Source organism: Hypanus sabinus, unplaced genomic scaffold, assembly GCF_030144855.1.
Source record: "Hypanus sabinus isolate sHypSab1 unplaced genomic scaffold, sHypSab1.hap1 scaffold_107, whole genome shotgun sequence".
Taxonomy (NCBI): Eukaryota; Metazoa; Chordata; class Chondrichthyes; order Myliobatiformes; family Dasyatidae; genus Hypanus; species Hypanus sabinus.
The window spans coordinates 972549-998378 of NW_026779125.1; the positions used below are offsets into that span (position 1 = coordinate 972549).

At 44.8% G+C, this 25830-nt stretch overlaps 1 protein-coding gene and 1 pseudogene across 1 annotated transcript; both read right to left on the minus strand.

Moving 5' to 3' along the window:
* LOC132386227 (zinc finger protein 721-like) overlaps positions 1–13312 on the minus strand; it is a 61004-nt pseudogene extending 47692 nt beyond the window's left edge.
* A 6219-nt stretch (positions 13313–19531) lies between these two features.
* On the minus strand, positions 19532–25120 carry LOC132386228 (zinc finger protein 664-like; the record flags this gene model as incomplete). The annotated part of the gene is made up of 1 exon (XM_059958508.1): positions 19532–25120. A coding segment is annotated over one exon (630 nt), but the record flags the coding sequence as incomplete, so codon positions are not given.
* Positions 25121–25830: the final 710 nt, after the last annotated feature.

A 25830-nucleotide genomic window follows, 5' to 3' on the forward strand; every position in this document is an offset into this window, starting at 1 on the left:
GGTAAAATGGAGTATAATCCGATTTTAACAGGTCCCAAAACCAACCCTGACAGTAAAGTTACCTTGTACAACGGCACAATGCCTTTAATAAGATTTACCTCACCAGTGTTAAATCTCATCACCAAACTTTAGAATGCTGTCTAATATAAGTGACTGAGAATCGCCAGTAACTTGAAGAATTTTCACTGGTTCTTGGGTTCACCCTTCCTTTACTAATACAAACCCATTTGACATAAAATGATCAAAAGCCTTCTTAATTCGGTCAGAACTCTCAGTCCATAACTGAGCCTCAACAGAATGTTCAGAACCCTGTGGGTTGATAGGTGCTTCAACAGACAGATCACAGGTATTCGGGACTGACACCTTTTCCTTTTTCTTCTTCAGGACAGAACAATTAGCCATCATATGACCAGCTTTCTTACAATAGTAACAAGCAAGACCAGAATATTTCTCTTTCAACTGCTTCCCTTCATCCTTACACTTGTCACTAGTCCCAGCTATAATTTCTCGTTTACCCTGGTGATCCCTGCTACTCTTTTGGAAGCTCTTATTCTGGGTAAACTTAAACTTATGAGTTAAAGCAAACTCATCTGCTAATCTAGCAGACTCCTGCAAAGTGGCAGCATTCTTTTCATCTAAATATGTTTTTGTGTCATCAGGGACACACTTTTTGAATTCTTCAATTAAAACTAACTCTTTCAAGCTATTAAAATCATCATATATTTATCATCATCATATATATCATCATATATGTGCACCAGCGATCAAAACACACAGACTTCTCATAAGCAAATTACATATGTCCGGTTCACAGATTTCCACAAATTTCTAAACTTTTGCCTGTATGATTCTGGGACCAACTCATAAGCTTTGAGCACAGCCTGTTTCACTATGTCATAATCAGCTGCTTCATCAACTGTCAAAGCAGAATAGGCTTGCTAAGCCTCCCCCTTGTAAGAGAACCAACCCTCTTTTGGCCACTTTAAATTCTAAGCAACCTTCTCAAAATGCTGTAAGTATTTATCAACCTCTGTCTCATCAAATGGAGGTACCAATTTAATTTCCTGACTGGCCTCAAACTCATCACCAGAGTCTAACGCTAGACCCCTTTGCTGCAACCACTGTATCTTTTCCAGCTCGAATAGCCTCTGTCCTTCTGCTTCCTCCCTCTGTTTTTCTGGCTCCTCTCTGACTTTCTGCCTCGATAGCCTCAAACTGCCTCTGCCTTTCCGCAGCCTCCATCTTTAATTTTTCTCACTCGTACTGGAGCTCAAGCTCACTAGATTTACTTTCAGGAAACACCTCCAACTCCTCCACTTTAAACACACTGTCAGAAACATAATGTTCAGCTGTTATCCTCTGCAACTGTGCCCTCCTCATTGTCAATTTCAACATAACAAGTTTTAACCTTCTAACAAGACTCAACAACTCAATCCTTCTGGCATCCTCTAATGCCTCAGAGGTTGCCGCTTCCAAACAATAATCAGCATCCGCTGCTGATTTTCCACACACAAATAAATCAAAAGGGACTTCCCCAATGAAATCGATAATTAATGACGACGCCCCCATAGATGTTCATATCCCGGATGCAGGCCCCAATTTTGTTATGAATTGTAAAGCTTTTGAAACAAATCAGCACCAATAGACTACACCTGAAACAACACTCACACAAAATGCTGGTGGAACACAGCAGGCCAGGCAGCATCTATAAGGAGAAGCACTGTCGACGTTTCAAGCCAAGACCCTTCGTCAGGACTGCCTGAGACTGCCTGACGAAGGGTCTCGGCCTGAAACATTGACAGTGCTTCTCCTTATAGATGCTGCCTGGCCTGCTGTGTTCCACCAGCATTTTGTGTGTGTTTGAATTTCCAACATCTGCAGATTTCCTCGTGGAGACTACAGCAGGAATCTATTTTTGATGTTAAAACTACCTTTATTAGAATGTACTTATAATATAGTAACTTAAGCAAGATAAACAAAAGTTAACAGTGTTATGTTTATATATGTGTGTAAGTATAAATCCAAAACTACTGAGCATGGGGGAACCAAGGTCTGGAGTCTTGAGATGGTAAATTATGAAAGTTCAGTTCAGCCATGGAATAACTGATGAAAGAGATATTTGTAATCCAGGGTAAATGTAAAGGGAAGGCAATTATGTCGAATTCCACAGGTTGCATGGTGGTAAAACAAGAGAACAGTCACTGCAGATTTTATCTGTCATCCTTCCAAATCCACATACTAATTATCACCCAAAGTGACTTGCCACAAGGGGTATCGTCTTCAAATGAATTACCACACCACACACAGGCAAGGGTTAACACATCAGTGGTCTTCATAGGATACCCCAAATCAGATCCACTCATACGGATCAAACGACGTGACAACCACACAGTTGTGTACGCTGAATCGATAATTAACCCACTTTTGTGGGCATAGGGAAATTCCAAACAGTGACCCTTGGCACCTATTTCCCTTGTATCGATCCTTCCATTTTTCCTCCTTCATCTCCTGACTCTGAGTGTCTGTGTCCTCAGCTAAAACTAAACAAGCTGGGAGTGATGTAAACAAGCTGCAAATCAGACTGATTCACCTTCTTAATCTCTCTCTCTTAAAATGACAGTCCACAGCAAAACAAAACCTAGGGATTCATAACAACTGACTGGAGTGCCAGTAGTTGGGATGACTGAGTGAATCCTTGCCCACATTCTCAGCAGGTAAAAGGCTGCTCGCCAGGGTGAACTCGCTGATGTCTCTGTAGTGTGGAAGAGCGAGTGAATCTCTTCCCACATTCTGAGCAGGTGAATGGCCTCTCTCCAGTGTGAACTCGCTGATGTTCCAGTAATCTGGATGACTCAGTGAATCTCTTCCCACAGACGAAGCAGATGAACGGCTTCTCCCCAGTGTGAACTCGCTGATGTCTCTGTAGGCTGGATAAATGAGTGAATCTGCTCCCACAGTCTGAGCAGGTGAATGGCCTCTCTCCAGTGTGAACTCGCTGATGACTCTGTAGGTGGGATGACTGAGTGAATCTCTTCCCACATTCTGAGCAGGGGAACGGCATCTCCCCAGTGTGAACTCGCTGGTGTTCCAGAAGGTGGGATGACAGAGTGAACCGTTTCCCACATTCTGTGCAATTGAACGGCTTCTCACCGGTGTGAACACGCTCATGTCTCAGTCGGGTGGAAGATTGAGTGAATCCCTTCCCACATTCTGAGCAGGTGAACGGCTTCACCCCAGTGTGAACTCGCTGATGACTCTGTAGGTCGGATGACTGAGTAAATCCTTTCCCACATTCTGAACAGGTGAACGGCCTCTCCCCAGTGTGAACTCGCTGATGACTCTGTAGTTGGGATGACTGAGTAAATCTCTTCCCACATTCTGAACAGGTGAACGGCTTCTCCCCAGTGTGAACTCGCTGATGACTCTGTAGGCTGGATGGATCAGTGAATCTCTTCCCACAGACTGAGCAGGTGAATGGCTTCTCCCCAGTGTGAACACGCTGATGGCTCAATAGGTGGGATGACTCTGTGAATCTCTTCCCACAGACTGAACAGATGAACGGCTTCTCCCCAGTGTGAGCTCGCTGGTGTCGCTGTAGGGTGGATGAATGAGTGAATCTCTTCCCACAGACTGAGCAGGTGAACGGCTTCTCCCCAGTGTGAACTCGCTTATGACTCTGTAGTTGGGATGACTGAGTAAATCTCTTCCCACATTCTGAACAGGTGAACGGCTTCTCCCCAGTGTGAACTCGATGATGACTCTGCAGGTTGGATGGATCAGTGAATCCCTTCCCACAGACTGAGCAGGTGAATGGCTTCTCCCCAGTGTGAACTCGCTGATGACTCTGTAGGTGGGATAACTGAATGAATCCCTTTCCACATTCTGAGCAGATGTACGGCTTCTCCCCAGTGTGAACTCGCTGATGTCTCTGTAGGCTGGATAAATGAGTGAATCTGCTCCCACAGTCTGAGCAGGTGAATGGCCTCTCCCCAGTGTGAACTCGCAGATGACTCTGTACTTGGGATAACTGAGTAAAACTCTTCCCACATTCTGAACAGGTGTACGGCTTCTCCCCAGTGTGAAGTCGCTGATGACTCTGTAGGGTGGATGAATCAGTAAATCCTTTCCCACATTCTGAGCAGGTGAATGGCTTTTCCCCAGTGTGAACTCGACGATGTCTCAGTAGGCTGGATAACTCACGGAATCCTTTCCCACATTCTGAGCAGGTGAACGGCTTCTCCCCAGTGTGAACTCGCCGATGTCTCAGTAGGCTGGATAACTCACTGAATCCTTTCCCACATTCTGAGCAGGTGAACGGCTTCTCCCCAGTGTGAACTCGCTGATGTACCAGTAGGTTGGATAACTCACTGAATCCTTTCCCACATTCTGAGCAGGTGAATGGCTTCTCCCCAGTATGAACTCGCTGATGTCTCCGTAGGTTGGATGTCTGAGTGAATCCCTTCCCACAGACTGAACAGGTGAACGGCTTCTCCCCAGTGTGAACTTGCTGGTGAGCCATTAGGTCAAATGACTGAGTGAATCCTTTCCCAGAAATTCAACAGATGACCAGCCTCCGCCCGGTGTGGTGTGAACTGACTGGTGTGTCCACAGGCGGGAAGACCAACTGAATCCTTTTTCACACACAGAACAGGTGAATGGCCCTGCCCAGTGTGAACTTGCTGATGTACCTTCAGTTGAGATGACCGAATAAATCCCTCCCCACAGTCTGAGCAGGAAGGATGGTTGATTGAATATCCTTGCTCCACTTCTTAAATATCCAGACAGAGACAGCAAAACTGGCGGACTGTGTTTGAGATTCCCGGTGACAAATTCCTTCTCATTTTTATCCTGTGAAAAGATTTACAAAATCCATCAATGGATTTAGGACCACATTTCAGATGAGAATTCTTGAGTTGCCAAGGTTTGATCTGGTATCACACTGTTACAGTGATGTTCAACCCAAGTTGGACAGAGAAATCATCTCCTGACTGGGCAGAGTGCTGGAACCTGGAATGACCATCAATTCCCTGATACTCTTCCTGTCTCTATAACAATGGGGCATTTCTGCCGCCTCCAATCTGTGACCTGGCTCATTTTGACTCTCTCCGTTGGTATTATTCCCTGTTCCTGTTGAGCAGTATGGGTGCCTGGCCCCACAGTAACTGAAACAGTCTCACGCAAATTGTCTTTGTGGATGTGCACCTAGGATTTTCTTTTATGTATTATTAACTTAAACTGCCACAGTTTTAACACCATATAAAAAAAAAACTCGTGCTGAGATGAATGGTTGGTCCACACAGCGGTTAAAAGGGGTTAGAGTGAATTTTTGTAATATTTCAGGTTCTTGTAGAAAATTACAACACAGAAACAGGTCCTTTGGGCCATCTAGTCTGTGCTGAACTATTTAAACTGCCACTCCCACACCCCTACCATCCAGGTACCTACATGAACCTCTTAAATGTTGAAATCGAGTTCGCATGCACCACTCGGGATGGCTGCTCATTCCAAACCTAGATGACCATCTGTGTGAAGAAGATTCCCCTCATGTTCCCCTCAACATTTCACCTTTCACCCTTGACCCCTGGCCACTGGTTGAAGTCCCACCCAATCTCAGTGGAGAAAGCCAGCTTGCATTTACACTATCTGTGCCCCTCTACCACAATCAAATCTCACCTCGATCTTCCACATTCCAAGGAATGAAGTCCTGACCTGTTCAATCTTTCCTTATAACCAAGTACTCCAAACTTGGCAACATCCTTGTGAATTTCCTCTGAAATCTCTGAAACTCTTTTAAATCTTTCCTGTAGGTAGGTGACCAAAACATCACACAACACTCCAAATTAGGCCTCTTTTACAAGTCAACATAATATCCATCTATTGTCAGTATTTGGTTCATGAAAGCCAATGGGCTAAAATCTTTCTTTCCATCACTATCTAACTGTGATACCACTTTCAGTGAATTAAGGACTTATATTCCCAGGTCCCTTTCTTCTACAACACTCCTCCGTGCCCGACCAGTCACTGTGAAAGACCTCTGTTGGTAGGTCAGTCCAAAGTGCAACAACTCACACTTGTCTGCATTAAATTCCATTTTCCATTTCTCAAACCATTTTCCCAGGGGGTCCAGATTGCACTGCAAGCCATGATAGTCTTCCTCGCTGTCCACTACACCACCAGTCATAAATCTGCTAATCCAGTTAACCACACTATCATCCAGATTACTGATCTAGATGACAAACCACAACAGATTCAGCACTGATCCCTGTGGCAACCACTAGTCACAGGCCTCCAGTCAGAGAGGCAACCATCTGCTACCATACTGCCAAAGACAGTGTCTCATCCAATTTACTATCTCATCTTGAATGCTGAGTGACTGAAACTTCTTGACCAACCTCCCATATGAGACTTTGTCAAGCGCCTTGCTAAAGTCCATGTAGACGACATCCACTGCCTTGTCTTCATCCACTTTCCTGATAACTTCCTCGAGTAGCTCCATGAGATTGGTTAGACATGACCTACCATGCACAAAGCCGTGCTGCCTATACTTAATCAGTCCACATCTATCCAAATACTTATATTTCCGGTTCCTGAACATACGTTCCAGTAACTTTCCCACTATTCACTACTAGTCACCACTCCGTGGGTTTGGAGATTTCCCTTGAATTTCATAGAATCATAGAAATCTATAGCACATTACAGACCCTTTGGCCCACAGTGCTGTGCCGACTATGTAACTTACTCTAGAAGCTGCCGGGAGTTTCCCTAGCGCATAGTCCTCTATGTTTCTGAGCTCCATGTAACTATCTAAGAGAGTGTTAAAAGTCCCTGTTGTATCCGCCTCGACATCCGCTGCTGGCAGTGCATTCGACACATCCAACACTCTCTGTGTAAAAAACCTACCCCTGACATCCCCTCCGCATATATTTCCAAGCACCTTCAAACTATGCCCCATCCTGTTAGCCATCTTAACGCTGGGAAAAAAACCTCTGGCTATCCACACACTCAATGCCCCTCATCATCTTATACACCTAAAAAAGGCTCTAAACATAAACAAGGAAATTTTACATTGCTCTGAGGATTTGTCAGAAGTAAACACAATTATGAGGGTATAGATAGGGTAAATGCAAGCAGCTTTTTCCACTGAGGTTGGGTGGGACGACAACCAGAGGTCATGGGTAAGTGGGGAAGGTGAAAATTTAATGGGAACATTTGGAAAAGTTCTTTGCTGAAATGGTCGTGAGAGTGCAGAATGAGATGTCAGCACTAGTGGAGAATATGAGCTCGATTTCACCATTAAGAGAAGTTTGACAGGTACCTGGATGGTAGGGGTACGGAGCGTGATGATCCCGGTGCAGGTAGTTGCATTAGAGAGATTAAATGTTTTTGGCATTGACTAGATGGGCCAAATAGCCTGTTTCTCCACTGAACTTCTTCATGTTTCTGTGACAGAGAAGCTGGCCAAACTTGTTTGGAAGGGAAAAGGTAGGAGTGACAACGGAGCAGCAATGGCTGGAGTTTCTGGGAGCAATTCGAGAGCTGAGAAATCGATACATCCCAAAGACGTGGAAGCATTGGAAAGGCAGCAGGGCACAACCGTGGGTTAAATGAGAATCCAAAACCAACATAAAAGCAGAGGAGAGGGCAAACAAAAGAGCAAAGGACCATTAGGAAGCTTTCAGAATCCAACAGAAGACAACTAAAGGAAAGTCAGATGAGTTTGGGAGTGGAATTATGAAATGGCTGTCATTAATGAGTTTTGGTTGCACCCAACAGTCCGCGGCACTTAGAGGAACGAGATATCCAGGGCCTCAATATCTCTTGAAAACCAAGATTCCCTGCACTCGTTACCATTCAACTTTTATTTTGTCAGACACATACAAACTCTACACCCTTAAAATTTCACTTCTGAAGAACTCCCACTTACCAAGTACTCCTTTGCTAAAAAACATCCTGTCCCAATTAACGCTTGTCAAATCCTTGCAAATATCATAAAAAAATTGGCCTTTCTCCAATTTAGAATCTCAAGAGAGGTCTAGGCCTCTGCTTTTCTGTATTTACTTGGAATCTCATGATCAGTAGATACAAAGTGTTCCCATACACTAATTTCTGTCACTAGCCCTAGATCACTTCCCAATAGCTTATTGCACACTTCTACATAGGGAATTTTACATACTGATTAAGGTAGATTTGATAAGTTGTACCTCATCTAGTCCTTTTACAGCCTAGGATTCCAGTCAATAAACGGAAAGTTAAAATCATTCACTTTATCAACCTTTGTTTCTTGGCATAGTCCGCAATCTCTCTACAGATTTGTTCCTTGAAATCCATCAGACTGTTGGGCGCAAGCAAGTCCAAGTAATGGCTACAATATCATAATTTCATGTCCTGAGGTCTGAATGACATCTGTTTGATGTCAAAAAAAGAACCTTGCCCTCAATGTCACTGAAACAAAGGAGCTGGCTGTAAACTACAGGAGAAATGGAGACAGGCTGACCCAGGATCTGGGGCTGAGAGGGTGAACAGCTTTAAGTTCCCTGGCACACACAACACCGAGGATCTCACCGGGTCTGTACATACTGGCTGTGTGGTGAAAAAGGCACAACAGCACCACTTTCACCGCAGGCGGTTCAGGAAGTGTGGGACGGGGCCCCAAATACTAACAACTTTCTACAGGGGCACAATTGAGAGCATCCTGACTGGCTGCATGACTGCCTGGTATGGGTGCTGTACTTCACTCAGTTGCAGGACTCTGCAGAGAGTGGTGCAGACAGCCCAGCGCATATGTAGATGTGAACTTCTCACTATTCAGGACATTGACAAAAACAGGTGTGTAAAAAGGGCCACTGTGTAAAAAGGATCATTGGGGACCAGAGTCACCCCAACCACAAACTGTTCCAGCTGCTACCATCTGGGAAACGGTAGCACAGCCTGAAAGCCCGGATCAACAGGCCCAGGGACAGCTTCTTCCACCAGGCCCTCTGATTGATTAATTCATGCTGATACAATTGTACTTTTATTTATCCTGACTGTCCTGTTGTACATACTATTTATTATAAACTATTATAAATTTCACATTGCACATTTAGACAGAGACGTAACATAAAGATTTCTGCAACTCATGTATGAAGAATGTAAGTAATAAAGTCAATTCGATTCAATTCAACCTCTCCACTATCTGTTCTGTCATTCTGGCTCCAATCCTCCCTGCAACTTTAGTTTAACCACCCACCCCACAGGGGAGCACCAGCAAGCCTTGCCACTAGGATATTCATCCCTTTCTAGTTCTGTTCCACTAACTAACAAATCCCCTATCACCCCTTTGACTTTCCTCTGCCAGGTAATTCCCCCCAACAGTTTCTAAAGTGTCCACCTGTTGTTGTGGGGGATAGCAACAAGAGTACTCGGCGATGGCTATTTAACCTCATTCCCCTTCCTGACTCTCACCCAGTTTCCTGTGTCCTGCACCTTGGGTACAACTCACCTCTCTGCACGTCATACCTATCACACCCTCTGACGCTTGGATGATGCGGAATTCATCCATTTCCAGCTCCAACTCCTTAAAGTGCAGCTGGATATACACCTTCTACATGAGGGCGTCAGGGACACTGGAGGTCTCCCCGCCTTCCCACCAATGTCCCCTCTAATTTGTAATGACCAGTGTGTGCAAAAACCTTGTACTGTACAATTTTTACCCAGTGACAACAACATGTACAAACTGAATTTTATATAGAGAGATATTCATTTCAACAGCGAGCAAGTCACTGTCAGTAAGATCTTTAATCTCCTCTGGTTGAGTCTTGATTGAGTTCATCTGCACTCTCACACAACCTATGTAACAGGTTAATGAAGGATTTACTCGCCACAGCTTTTGCAAACCACCTATTTGTGATTTTCTTGCTAAATGATGCTTTCAATTTCAGATTTCCAAATATCACTCCACTTCTTCCCACTAGAAAATTCTCCAGCAACAATACAGACGGTACTGTACATAAGTATTTCCCCTGAAGTCTCACCCAGGTGACTGACAGTGGTGAACTCAGTGATGGTAAGGCCAAGGAATACTGCCTTTAAGGACAGTAGTCCGTCTCCCTGGAGTCTGGCACATTTCTGATGTGAAAGCTACTTGTTGCCCAGGGCAAAGGTGTTTGATATCATTACGTAGCCAGACAGAATTGGTGGAAGCGTGTTCTCACTGGTAGAAAAATGCAGACCGAGAGGAGGTAGAACAAGCAACAGACACAAAATGCTGGAGGAACTCAGCAGGCCAGGCAGTATCTATGGAAAAGAGTACTAATGCTGAATTCCTCCAGCAATTTGTGTGTGTAGCTTGGATTTCCAGCATCTGCAGAATTCCTCTTTGTGATTGGAGGTAGAACAAAGATGATTTTCTCAACTGGTGATGTAAAAGATTTTAGAGCCATAGAATAGAACACTACAGCACAGTACAGGCCCTTCAGCCCTCCATGTTGTGCCAACCCATATAAACCTTAAAAAAAGAACTAAACCCACACTACCCCGTAACCCTCCATTTTTCTTTCATCCATGTGCCTGTCCAAGAGGCTGTTAAATACCCCTAATGTTTTAGCCTCCACCACCACCCCTAGCAAGTCATTCCAGGTACTCACAACTCTCTGTGTAAAAAAAAAACTTACCCCTGAAGTCTCCCCTAAACTTCCCTCCCTTAATTTTATACATATGCCCTCTGGTGTTTGCTGTTGGTGCCCTGGGAAACGGGTACTGACTATCCACCCTGTCTATGCCTCTCGTAATCTTTTAGCCCTCTATCAAGTTCTAGACCTTTCATATTATTTCACATTTCATAAAGATTGAAACAGAATAGGCTGAAACACAATGTTCAAAAGTGCTGGCGTTCAATCTATTTGGTGCATTGACTCATTACATTTTTTGGGTTTATGTTTGTCAGAAACACATCCAACAGATTTCCCATCAGAAGTGCAGGAAAATTCTGTACCTGATTTCAAATGAACCACTGAGCACTCTGAAAAAAAGGTGCGGCAGAGGCCGATTTCTCCCTTGTGCTTTTATTTTCAGTGTGAACTATGTAACATTGATGGTGATTAATGATCATTACTTTCAGGCGACAGCCCTCCAAACATGTGACGAACCACAGTAAAACTTAGTGAACCTGCCATGGTTGGGTCTTGGGTGTCGGACCAGCAGATTTTCTGTATTATTAGATGTTCTCTTATTAATACATCATACCTCACTTCCAAATCACTGTTTTTAGACATCACATTCTAGAATGATGTGCAAATAAGGTCAAAGTAAGTTTCAAAGTCATCTGGGAAACAGAAACGTGCAAGTTTAAAGGGAGCAGAGATACCTGACTGACCTGCATGAGGTGTTGAGCCACCTAAAATGCATTCTTGAACGTATACTGCAGATTTAAAGCATTAATTGGATTTAAATTATTTTATTAAATTAACATTATCTTGCATCTCTTAATCCTAATTCACAAGTTTAACATAGAATTAACCTTTCTGCATTTGGATATCTACAATTTTTGTTCTTTTCTTTCGAAAAATGCAGTCACATCATAATACTATTCAAACTTCTGACCAAAAGTCTTATTTTTCCCCCTTTTATTTTTTCCCAGGAAAAAAATACTATAAACTTTTTGCTATTTAAAATTGGTAACATTTATCAATTCATGCTTTTGTTTAAAATTAAATTGCTTAACTCCCTGAAGCAAACTTGTAAGTTCACTAGCTAATAAAGAATTGAACAAAGAGGATTGTATATTTTACGCACAAAGCAGCATAATATCAATGCTCCTACATCATAAATTGGGAGACAAATGTACACATCCCAACCTTATTAGGTATTTGTATTCAATTTTTCCCACAGATGGTGAACTGCTAATCTTGGCTGGTTCATCAGGCACAGCATGGAGAAGGTCTGAAGGGAGGTGGAGTGGTTTGTGTATTTGCGGCAGTGCTGGGAGGAAAAATCAGCATGAATGATGAATGTCTTTAATGTCCCTTCCTATAAAATGCTCGACAGATGTTTCACACTTATTTGACCTTGAGCTTTTTTTTAAAACCATATTACACTTTAGTCAGGATTACTTAGAATTTCAACATCTCTTTTCCAGTGAAAATATTAAGTGGGAAGGGGTATAATTTAAAGATCCTATATATTCAGTTTAATCTACCCCGTTCTAATGAAATGTTTATTCAGTTATTCATGCTATTGACAAGGCTCCGAATAAAGCAAATGAGGACCAATAGGTGTGGTCCATTCTTACAACCAGTTCAATGGCATAATTTTAAACTCACTTCCCCAAGTTTTCACATTTAGGAGCAGAATCACAAGAAGAGCTGGCAAATGACCAGGGAAAGCTTCACACAGAATCACAGAACAATTTTATAAAATTATTGTTGGCATGAAAGGAGATCATCAACCAGAACTATCCCTTCAACTCCAATCCTTTTCTCTTGCCCTGCATCACTGCAAAAATTCACTCTCATTTCCTTTCCAATTCTATTTGGAAGTACTGTCTTAGTCTTCGACAGTACTGTCCTGTGGATATCCACTAACTGTGCTCTGGAAGTCTAATCCAAAGTAGAATCTTTGCTAATCTACAATGCTAGCACTGCACCTCACCATACTTTATGTCCAGTAATTTAACCAAGATTCCGATTTTCTAATCACAGAAAAGACTAAGTACTAATTTAAAACAAAGGCTAAGGTTTAAACTTTCATCTTATGCTGATGATCATCTAATGTTATACTGCTTTTCCATATATAAGATAGATAGATAGATAGATAGATAGATAGATAGATAGATAAATAAATAAATAAATAAGGAATGACAGATAAGGTTGTGGTCTAAGGAAGAAGGAGTCAATTTTAGAAAATCCAGCACATCTATTTTTCAGCATAGTCCACTCCAACATTTACACACTTAGTCCAGCGGTCGTGTAACATACGAATCTTAGACCTCCAGAGAGTGTCCACAGATGGGTGATGTAAAAGATTTTGTTCCCTTTCTCCGAGTTCCTAATCCTTGCATTTAGATAGCTGGAGCTCAGCTCTGTCTGAGAGATCCATCGGTTCCCATTCCCTCAGCGGCCGGGAGCTCCCCGGGGCCCGTGTACGGATCGTGGGGCTGAGAGAGAGGGAAGAGGGCAGGACTGTCCCGGGGTTGCTGCCCACGGTGTCCGAAATTCAGAGGAATTATCCCGAAGTCGGTGTTTAAGATAAAAACACGGAGAATCGCTCTTACCTGCAACCGACATTTTCAAGGCCTCGTGTGCTGCGCGCATGCGTGATACTCGGGGACGTCGTCAGCCTGACGCCTGCGCAGTTCATCAGCGCTTCAGTGCCTGATAAGAATTATTCTGGCAGGGCCTTTTGGGTAATACCGGTGCCATTAAACAGTTCTTGAAGCACCGATTCAATGTCCATATCTCATTTTTTTTTCGGGTATATAGAAAAAATCTGAAGCATTTTTAACGCAGGAAGCGGCTCACATAAACAATGTATTCAATATCCACGTGTATCTAATGCCAATGTAAAATGCAAGTATAAAACACAGGAGATTCTGCAGTGGCTGGACATACAGAGACGCACACACACAAAATGCTGGGGGAGCTCTGCAGTTCAGGTAGTAACTAAGCAGTGGAGTCCACAGTCTAGGCATGCTGAAGAGGCTCGGTCTAAAAGTTGTTTATTTATTCCTCTCCACAGTTGCTGCCTAATCTTTTGATTTCCACCAGTATTTTGCAGAAACTAGCAATCTTTTTTCCAAATTTTTCTGATATTCCTTTTGTAGCCATATCCTGTTGGTCTGTTTCTTCCCTCTCCTCCTCCTCGTAAACTCCAGACCCATTCTCTCTCTGGAGCCGCAAAGCCTGACTCAGGCTGGCAACTCTTTGGTTTCTGACTCTGCACCATCGAAGTTTCACTCGCCAGTCTGCTGTCAAACTTTAGAGGTGCACTGTGTTACGAGACCGCAGGTTCGTTTACTGTGAGTGTCGCTTTAAGTGCCTGAGTGAGGCGGGTCTGTGACGTCACACAGGCGCTGCAGCAGAGACAGAGAGACAGAGGGGGGAGGAGAGGGAGGGGAGAGAGAGAGAGATAGAGGGAGAGGAAGAGAGGAAGAGTGAGAGAGACTTCAGCTTGTCACTGCTATGCCCAAAAGATTGGGTTGATCATCGGCACGCAGTGCACAACGGATGTGTGACTGTCACTTCGTATAATCCATATGTGTGGATTTCCCTTACCCGGAATCGGGGTGTTCTGTGGTAACCACCCGAAGAAGATATTCCTGTGACTGTCACCTGGTGATATTTCTAAGTGTATTTCGGAACTAATCGACGGATAAGATCTTCGGCGACTGTTATTTCGTTCACCCAGCGTGGAATGTGTGTGGAATTCGTCGTAATTGCCTTCTCTCTACATCTTCGTGTGGATTTACAAATCTCTCCTCTCACTCGCTTGTTCCGTCGATTACTGAACTTTTCCACTTTACCATCTGAAGACTTTAAGTATTGTTTCCCAATAGTTTGGAATACGTACAACACCGTTAATTGCTGTTTATTTCGTTCAATCTTTTAGATTTGGAGTAGATACTAATGAAGAGAGTGGTTTTAACATCGAAACCAGACTCCGTTAGTGATCTATTGCTGCTGGTACGTAAAAATTGCAACAACCCAGCTGTCTGAGGCACAGTCCTTTAAAATAGGTGAAAATGACACAAAACATTGAAAAGAGCGGAGAAGAAGGAGTTTAACCAACTTCGTCCGGAGCCCTGAACAACGTCACAACCACAGTGAGCTCATCGTCTTGTTCAGCCCGGAGAAAATCATGCAGGAAATTCATGCAGGTGTATAAGATGATGAGAGGCATTGGTCGTGTGGATAGTCAGAGGCTTTTTCCCAGGGCAGAAACGGCTAACACGAGGGTGAATAGGTTTAAGCTGCTTGGAAGTAGGTACAGAGGAGATGTCAGAGCTAAGGTTTTAAAGCAAAGAGTGGTGTTTGTGTGGAATGCATTGCCAGCTATGGTGGCAGAAGCGAATACAATAGAGTATTTTAAGAGTCTCTTAGATAGGTACACGGAGCTTAGGAAAATAGGTGGCTATGCGGTAGGGTAATTTTAAAGCAGTTTCTAGTGTAAGTTACATGGTCGGCGCAACATTGTGGGCCAAAGCGTCTGTAATGTGTTGTAGATTTCTATGATTCTCTGAAATTCAAGAGAAATCTCCTATCCCACGGAGCGGTGACTAGTTGTAACCTGTCATCACAGGGAGAGTGAGAGGGGGAACGGCAGGGGTAGATTTTAATATACTGATATGGAACAGAAACATGGGCAGGGACCAGATGGACAGAGTGGCCACTCTAGTGTACATTGTGAGTGTGTTAGAGACGATAAGAACCTGAGACACGGGATTTGATACAGAGCTGATTTATCTTTCACAGCTCCACAATATTAAACACCAGACTAGTTTAAGTCTAACATCAGCAGAACCGACTCCTCCAATGCTCAGTGACCAGGGTTCAGTCCTGGGTGCGATGAGCAGCCGCAAGAACTGCAGAATCTGACAGTAACAGTCCCTCATGAACCTGCAGCTGCCTTCAGTCACCGTGATGGTTAAACATTTAACACGGAGCTGATTTGAACTTCCTCCCTGATGTGAAGTTGCTGGTGTTGCAGCAGCTGGGATGATTGAGTAAAACTCTTTGCTCACTCCGGACAGAAATGTGGCCTCTATTTATTGTGAACTCACCGGAGCATCACAAGGTGGGTGAACTGAATGAGTCTCTTCACACACACGAGCAGGTGAACGGCCGCTTCCCAGTGCGAAGCTGTCGGTGAATCTGCGATGGCCGACTGAATCCCTTCCAAAATGAGATCCAGGGAATGATATCTCACTGCTCGGAACGTCATGGCGATGTATCCAATCACATCACGGACATGGACACGTGATCGGGCTCTCCTTGTCGCGAGTGGGGCGCTGACTTCTCCAGCATCTCCGCCTCCACATTCAAGGATCGGCGACATTCAAGCGCTGGTGAACTGACAGATACAGCGGCACTAACGAGCTGTTGTGTTTGTGAGTCCCAGCATGAAAGTCGTTCAGAGAGAAAAATCAAACTCCCACCCCAACCCCAGCTTAAAAAAAGAACGGCATCCCGATCATCAATCTACAAACCCCACCCCTCTGGACAAAAGGGAACAATAACATCGAGCCCCCCCCCCCAAAGGAAACAACCCTACCCCGCACAACAGCGGAGGAGCCGGTGTCACCAGGGTAGCTGAAATCTGGAACTCACTGCCCGAGGTGGTGGTGGAGGCAGGTCCCTTCACAACATTTACGAAGAGGATGAACATTGAAACTGCCGAGATACAGTCGGCTGTGAACCAAGTGCTGATAAATGGGACCAGTGTAGACAGTGAGTGGATGGTCAGAACAGGTATGGCCGGCCAGAGGCCTGTTCCCGTGCTGTGTGATCCACCGCTCCGGACATGGTAAATTAACGATTTATTAACAATCACCGCAAGGATGGTTTTCTGATTCAGTCTGAAGGTTATGGTACATTCAGTTCGTCATCAGACCTGAAAAATCATGTCTTCCCGCAGCTGGTTCCACCTGTTGGTGTGTCCTCTTTCGTCCACCTCCAGGGAAGCTGCATCTCCACACAGACTCCTCACTTGAGAATACACACAGTGTTTTCTGTTGACTAATACACCGTGTGTGGACCCCGCTGGCAATTCTGGTGTTGTGACCCGTATCGAGACAAACACCACGCTGCCCACTCCACCAACAACACGGCACAGCCGGACACATAACAGGGGACTTTACATCCCACAACCCTGGATTCAGTGATGAAACCCGTGATTAATGTTGTTGTCCCACTGAAAAGACCATTAAGGTGCTTTTAAATGCCAGCGCTCGCCCACAGGTGACGTCAGACACAGTTCCCACGCGCCTGACGTCACACATGGGCTCCCCACACCGGGATCTGCCCTCACGTGCGCGGTGTCTTACGTCACCCACGCGCTGCTGTGCTCGAGCTTTATCGGTTTAACGGCTGGGCTAATAATCACGTGACCAGCCCCTTCCCCCATCGCTGTCAACAGAGGATTCAGGCGCTGCGCTATTCCCATTGGTGCGAAGCGATGTCAATCACAGGTTACAACCAGTCCCGGAGGCGGACATGCCGAGTGGGCGTTACCCCGCTGAGTTCGTCTCCCGCTCGAGCGCCGACCGCCTCCTCAGAGCGGAGAAAACCTCAAAGTAAATGTCCGCTTTCTGATTTATTTCCATTTCCCTCCGAGGGAAGTTGGGGCGTTTGTGAAGCTTCTCCTGCGGCCGGAGGCTGATGTATCGCTGAGGGGTAGGAGGAGACCGCTCGGCCCGTCGGTTCGATGCCGGTTCCCCGGGGAGGGATTTTACTGAAAGGATGAAGATGGTGAGAGAGGGGGCGGACAGGATGTTTGTCCCGGTGGGGACAGGAGGGGCTCATCTGTGGAAATGTCTGAGCACACGGTGGTGCCGAGCAGAGGGATTCACCACATTGGGGGCAAACACCGGCAGACTGTTGCCCTGCAAGCGGGGCCAATGGTCCGGGTAAAGTGATAATTATCTGTGCTTTGTTGAGATTGTACCTGGAATATGGTGTAAAATCCCGCTCCCCATACTGACACGGGTTATACAGACCAAAGAACAAACTGCTGGAGGTACTCAGTGGGTCGGGCAGCATCTGTGGAGGGAAATGGACCGTCAACATTTCGGGCCGAGACCCGCCCTCTGGACTGAGAGTGGACGGGAAATAGTCAGAGAAAAGAGGTGAGGGGTGGGGATGGGGCAAGAGAGGTGGATCCAGGTGAGGGGGGGAGGTGGGCAAGAGACTGAGGTGGGAAGGTGGAAATAGTGACAGGGGTGGGAGGTGAGTGGTTGGGCAACACGAGGCTGCAGAAGATGGAAATTAATTCCACAGAGGATTAACAAAGAGGTTAGAGAGTATTTGTTATAGAGAGTGCAATGAAGATTCACCAGACTGATCCCTGGGGTGGTGGGGTCATCATATGAGGAAAGATCAAATGTGATAACCCTTTCATTTAGAGAATCGAGGACTGAGAGGTGAACACACTGAAATTCACAACATCATTACCGGTTGAACCAGGGATCCCAGTCTCTGAAACAGGGATAGACTGTGCGGGACTGAAATGAGGGGAAATGTCTCCATTCCGAGGGTGGTGAATGTTTATAAAACCCCTCCACAGAGGGCGGTGAAGACTCAGTGATCGTCCGCACGTAAAACAGAGGCCGGCAGATGTGTGGAGTCCGAAGGGATCGAGGAAATGAGGATTGGGCTGAGATGGGTGAACAGCCGCCATATTGCTGATGGTTAAAGGGGCTGAATTGCCTCCTGCTGTTTCTCACTTGATGTTTCAGTGTTCCTGTCCAGCAAGGCTCTGGAGGAATGTGAATACAAATTAGTGTTTATAAACACTGAACTGATTTAAATGAAACGTGAACATTTCCTTTTTGCGTCTGAATTATGTTTTGGACCTGGATAGGAATGAGCCGCTGACTCTGTGACCTGGAGGTGGAGGGAAAAGGATCGGGGAAGATACGGTGTGGAAAAATAATCTTGTATCTGGGGTAGATATGGAATAATGTGGGGAATGCGGTGGATGGGTCGGGCAGCATGTGAGGGGCGAGGAGCAGAGTCACCAGTTCAGGAGGGAGTCCCTCCACCCGTCACCTGATCCCGGTTCCTGTTCACGTTTTTCTGCAGATCTGCAGCATCTGCGGGTCACTGCTCTACGTGTACATGTAGCTTCATGTTTCCCCGTTCAGACAAGGCAGTGAGATCCGGATCTGTCACGTCCTCTGTTGTGCGTGGACAATGTTTTTTTTTTCTCTGCAATAGTTTCTGCATGTTTCATTCCACTGTTTTGAGGTGCTGAAGTGCTGCCAATGTTTCTGGGTGTCTGACCCGTTTATGTGAGAATTTAGCCATTTGTATTTCTCTGAGCTTCTCATAAATGTGTAAAGTTTAGTTCAGCTTCACTTCAGAATTTCCAAAGCAACACCCAGTCAGTCAAATTGCTCCACACAATTAAAATAGCTTATTACTTTTTTCTCTATTTTTGTACTATATATATGTATATTCTTATTTTAAATCACAATTTTTCAAAACTATTATGAATTAGGTTCTGCTGCTACCGCATGGACAACATGACACATGCCGGTGCTATTAAACCTGATTCTGATATTGATATGGGAGACCCACCACCGGTCACCTGATCCCAGTTACTGCAGATCGTAATGTGAGATTGAGGTATTTTCCATATATTTGCTTTCCACAGAAATGACAACAGTTCAGTTTCCTTCTGTGGTTCCAGAGCAGAAGCTCAGTCTGTCTAATATTTCCACACAATTAAAATGGGGAAATTTGTTTATTATCATCATGTACTGAGCTACAGTGAAAATCTTGCTTGATGTACCATCCACACAGATTGATACATTCCAACAGTACATTGAGCTGATATACAACAAAATAATCACTGTAACAAAGCATTATGGCTGCAGAGAAAGTGCGGTGCCGATAGACATAAGGTGCAGGGTCACGTCCAGTTACATTGTGAGGTTGAGTCCATTTTATCATTCATTTGGCTTATAACCACAGACAGGAAGCCGTCCTTCAGCCTGGTGCTACGCACTTTAAGGATTTTGTATCTCTCTGCCAATGTGGGAGCGGGTTTGCAGCAAGAATGTCCAGGTTATGAGGTTACATGGCCTGCTTTTCCGAGGCAGGGGAAGTGTAGGAAGAGTCCATGGAGGGGAGGCTTGTTTCTCTGATGTTCACTGCTCTCCAAAGTTCTCTGCAGTTCCTTGCAGTCATGGGCAGAGCAGTAGCCATACAAAGGCATGAAGTATCGGCAAGGAGCTCAGAGACCTTGGCCGTCACCCTGCCTTGTGTAGCTGGATCCTGGACTTCCTGTCAGATCGCTGGCAGGTGGTAAGAGTGGGCTCCATCTCCTCTGTCTCTCTGACCCTCAGCACACATACCCCACAGGGTTGTCTCTTTGGCGCCCTCCTTTACTCTCTGTGCACCCATGACTTGTGTTGCCACCCACAGCTCCAATCTGCTATTTAAATTTGCTGTCAGCACTACATTGATTGGCCTAATCTGAAATACTGATAACAATCAATCAAATGCCTTCTGACAAGGCTCGGTCCAAACAAACTTTTCACCCTTCTTCAGGAGATTAGTCAGAGGAAGAGCGATAGCAGCAAAGTTCTTACGATAATATCCATCCATTCCCAGAAACCTTCTAAGAGCCTTCTTAGCACTCCGAATAGGAACTTGAGAAATTGCCTGGACTTTTGCCTGAACAGGAGCCAACTTGCTTTGACGTACAACATAGCCAAGACAGGTCACACTGGCATTGCCAAATTCACTCTTAGCCTAGTTAACTGTAAGGTTGTCCTAAGAAAGCCTGTCAAATAGCTTTTCTACTGCAGAGATATGCTCTTCCCAAGTGCCACTCCCTGTAACTAAGTCATCAATATAGGTATCTGTGTGTTCTAACCCTCGAATTACAAAATCAATCATTCTCTGGGATGTTCCTGGAGCATTTTTCCTTCCAAAAGGCAAAACATTGTATTCATACAACCCAGATGGTGTCACAAACACAGAAATGTCTCTACCTCTGTCCGTCAATGGAACACACCAATACCCTTTCAACAGATCAATCTTTGTAAGATATTAGCTATTCCAACCTTATCGATGCAATCATCCACCCTAGGGATAGGATAGGCATCAGTTTTTGTTACTGCATTTACCTTTCTACAATCAGTGCAAAATCTAACACTACCATCATGTTTGGGCATAATAATGCAGAGTGACTCCAATCTCATTTTGAAGGCCTAATAATACCATTCTCCAGCATATACACAATTCCCTGGTCAGCCAATTTACACTTGTCTACGTTCATGCGAAGTGGGTGTTGTTTAATCGGTTTGGCTTGACCAACATCTACATCATGTACTGCGCCCGTGGTTTGCTTGGGAACATCGGGAAATAAATCTTTGTACTTCAGAATTAATTCCTTCAGCTGTTGTTGTTGCTTTGGCTGCAGATGAGCCAACTTGTTATCAATGTTTTCTAGAACAACCGAGTTCATTAGCCTAACTGGGACCACGTTTGGCTTGTGAAAAGTCTCAGACGAGTCTATTGTTTCATTCTCAGGGTTACCAGATTCATTTGTTTTGACAACAATACTCACAGATGGTGCCTGCTTGTCAAAAAAGGCTTTATCATATTTATGTGCACCACCTGTGTTAGTTTACGTCAGTCGGGTGTTTTAATAACAGAATTCACATTATTAATTTGAGAGACTATCTCATACGGTCTATTGAATTTCGCCTGGAGTGGATTCGTCAACATAAGGCAAGCACCTTATCCCCCACCTGGTATTTTCTTTCGCGAGCGCTGTTATCAAACCAACATTTTGTTTTGAGAAATCTTTAAGATTTGTCTCGCTAGACTACAGGCTTGGTGTAGTTTATTTTTGGACTTCAAAACACAGTCTAACAAGTTAACATGTACATCCCCATCAATCCACTGTACCTTTAACAAGGTCAAAGGGCACCTCGCTCTGCAACCAAATACAAGCTCAAATGGACCAAAGCCCAGTGATTCCTGCACTGACTCTATTTCTGTGGATGAAAGCAAATATGTTCCTTCATCCCAGTCTTTTCCATTTTCAACACAATGTCTTAATCATTGTTTTGAGGGTAGAATGAAATCTTTCTAAAGCCCCTTCTGGTTCCGGATGGTATGCAAATGATGCAATCTGTTTTGCTCCCAATTCATAAACTACCTGCTTGAATAATGCAGATATACAAATACATCCTTGATCAGACTGTATTTCTTTAGACAAATCGAATAAAGTGAAAATCTTAGTAAGAGCCTTCACCACAGTTTTAGCTTTAATATTTCTGAGAGGCATTGCCTCTGGGAATCTGGATGTAGTACACATAATAGTTAGCAGATACTGATGGCCAGCTTTAGTCTTTGGCAATGGGCCAACACAATCCACTATAACTTTGGAAAAGGGTTCACCGAATGCAGGTTCAGGCCACTGGGGTGAGCTCATTAGGTTTACCCACAACTTGACAAGTGCCTTTTGGAAACTCTTATTCAGCGTAAAAATAATTTCATGAGTTAAAGCAAACTGATCTGCTAATCCAGCAGATTCCTGCCGAGTGGCAGCATCATTTCCATCTAAATACGTCTTTATGTCATCAGGGACGCACCTTCAGAATTCTTCAATTGAAACCAACTCTCTCAAGCTGTTAAAATCATCATTTACATGTTCAGATGTGCATCAGTAGTCAATAGACACAAATTTCTCATAAGCAAATTCCGTATGTCTGGTTCACAGATTTCTTCAAATTTCTAAACTTTTGCCTGTCTGCTTCTGGGACCAACCCGTAAGCTTTGAGCACAGCCTGTTTCACTAGGTCATAATGTGTGGTCATAATGCGTGGCCATGTGGTTAAGGTGTTGAACTAGCGATCTGAAGGTCATGAGTTCGAGCCTCAGCCGAGGCAGCTTGTGTGTCCTTGAGCAAAACACTGAACCACACACAGCTCCTGCACATTTATAGCCCAGTGGCGATGATTGGGGCAGCATAAATAAGTAAATAATAAGCTGCTTCAGCAACTGTCAAAGCAGAATAGGCTTGCTAAGCCTTCCCCTTAATTACACTTTGTAAGAGAATTTTCTGTCTGCTTTTCTGCCTCTTTAGCCTGAAACTGCCTCTGCCTTTCTGGAGCCTCCATCTTTAATATTTCTAACTTCTACTGGAGCTCAAGCTCACGAGGTTTACTTTCAGGAAACACCTCCAACTCCTTCACTTTAAACACATCCTCAGATACATAATGCTCAGCTATTATCTTCTGCATCTGTGCCCTCCTCATTGTCAATTTCACCTTAGCAAGTATTAACGTTCTAGCAATACTCAACAACTCAATCCTTCTGGTGTCCTCTAATGCCTGAGAGGTTCACACTTCCAGATATCTATCAACATCCATTGCTGCTGGTTTTCCACACACAAGTAAATCAAAAGGGATTTCCCCAATGAAATTGATAATTAATCAATCCTTAAATTTGTCATATCCCAGACACAGCCCCATTTTGTTACAAACCATAATGGTTTAGAAATGAACCAACAGCAAAAGACTACTCCCAGTGGCCACACATTTTAATTCCACATCCCATTCCCATGCTGATATGTCTATCCATGGCCTCCTCTACTGTCAAAATGAATCCAAACTCAGGTTGGAGGAACAACACCTTATATACCGGCCGAGTAGCCTCCAACATGATGGCATGAACACTGACTTCTCTAACTTCTGTTAATGCCCCTCCTCCCCTTCTTACCACATCCCTGACATATTTAGTTGTTTACCTGTTCTCCCCCTCCCTCTGGTACTTCCACCCCCACGCTTTTCTTTCTCCCAAGGCCTCCCGTCCCATGATCCTTTCCCTTCACCAGCTCTGCATCACTTTCGCCAATCACCTTTCCGGCTCTCAGCTTCACCCCCACCCCCTCAGGTCTTCTCCTATCATTTGCATTTCACCCTCCCCCCATTACTTTCAAATCTCTTACTATCTTTCAGTTAGTACTGTCGAAGGGTCTCGGCCCACAACGTCGACAGTGCTTCTCCCTATAGATGTTGCCTGGCCTGCTGTGTTCTATCAGCATTTTTTTTGTGTTTGTATTTCCAGAATCTGCAGATTTCCTCGTGAGTGTTATGTGTATGTATGTGTGTAAATATAACTCCCAAACTTCTGAGCTCAGGGGAAACAAGGCTTGGAGTCTGGAGATGTTAAAGTATTAAAGTTCAATTCATTCACAGAATAGGTGATGTGAGAGAGATATTTTTGTAATCCAGGGTAAATGTTGAGAGAAGGCAATTATGTTGTATTCCACAGGTTCCATGGTGGTAAAAAGAGAGAACAGTCGCTCTAGATTTTATCCATCATCTTTACAAATGTACATACGAATTATCACCTAAAGTGAATTGTCATAAGGGGTATCATCAAATGAATGACCACGCCACAGCCAGGCAAGGGTTAACACATAAGTTGTCTCCACAGGATATCCCAAATCAGATCCACTCCTGTGGAACAAATGAGGTGACAACCACACATTCGATGTACGGTGAATCGATAATTAGCCCACCCTTGTGAGCGAAGGAAAGTTCCAAACAGTGATCCTTGGCTACTAGTTCCCTGGTTTTGATCCTTCCATTTTTCCTCCTTTGTCTCCGTCTGACTCTGAGTGTCTGTGTCCTCAGTTAAAACTAAACAAGCTGCGAGCAATGTAAACAAGCTGCAAGTCAGACTGATTCACCTTCTTAATTTCTCTCTCTCTCTCTCTTAAAATGACAGTCTACAGCAATCAAAACCAAAGGATTCATAACAATGGCCTCTCCTTACTGTGAACTGACTGGTGTGCCAAGAGGTGGGATGACTGAGTGAATCCTTTCCCACATTCTGAGCCTCTCTCTAGTGTGAACTCGCTGATGACTCTGTAGGGTGGATGACTGAGTGAATCTCTTCCGACAGAATAAGCAGGTGAACGGCTTCTCCCCAGTGTGAAGTCGCTGGTGTCTCTGCAGGGTGGAAGAGTCAGTGAATCCTTTCCCACACACTGAGCAGGTGAACGGCATCTCCCCACTGTGAACTCGCTGGTGACGCCGTAGGGTGGATGACAGAGTGAATCGCTTCCCACATTCTGAGCAGGTGAATGGCTTCTCCCCAGTGTGAACTCGCTGGTGTCTCCGTAGGGTGGAAGAGTCAGTGAATCTCTTCCCACAGACTGAGCAGGTGAATGGCTTCTCCCCAGTGTGAATTCGCTGATGTACCAGTAGGATGGATGACACAGTGAATCCTTTCCCACAGACTGAGCAGGTGAATGGCTTCACCTCAGTGTGAACTCGCTGGTGTCTCTGTAGGGTGGATGACAGAGTGAATCCTTTCCCACAGACTGAGCAGGTGAATGGCTTCACCTCAGTGTGAACTCGCTGGTGTCTCTGTAGGGTGGATGACAGAGTGAATCCTTTCCCACAGACTGAGCAGGTGAACGGCTTCTCCCCAGTGTGAATTTGCTGATGTACCAGTAGGCGGGATGACAGTGTGAATCCCTTTCCACAGTCTGAGCAGGTGAACAGCTTCTCCCCAGTGTGAATTCGCTGATGTACCAGTAGGGTGGATGACAGAGTGAATCCTTTCCCACAGACTGAGCAGGTGAAAGGCTTCTCCCCAGTGTGAACTCGCTGGTGACTCTGTAGGTTGGATAACTGAGTAAATCTCTTCTCACAGACTGAGCAGGTGAACGGCTTCTCCCCAGTGTGAATTTGCTGATGTACCAGTAGGCGGGATGACAGTGTGAATCCCTTTCCACAGTCTGAGCAGGTGAACAGCTTCTCCCCAGTGTGAATTCGCTGATGTACCAGTAGGGTGGATGACAGAGTGAATCCTTTCCCACAGACTGAGCACGTGAATGGCTTCTCCCCAGTGTGAACTCGCTGGTGACTCTGTAGGTTGGATAACTGAGTAAATCTCTTCTCACAGACTGAGCACGTGAATGGCTTCTCCCCAGTGTGAACTCGCTGGTGACTCTGTAGGTTGGATAACTGAGTAAATCTCTTCTCACAGACTGAGCAGGTGAACGGCCGCTCCCCAGTGTGAACTCGCTGGTGAGCCATTAGGTCAGATGACAGAGTGAATCCTTTCCCAGAAATTCAGCAGAAGACCAGCCTCTGCCCAGTGT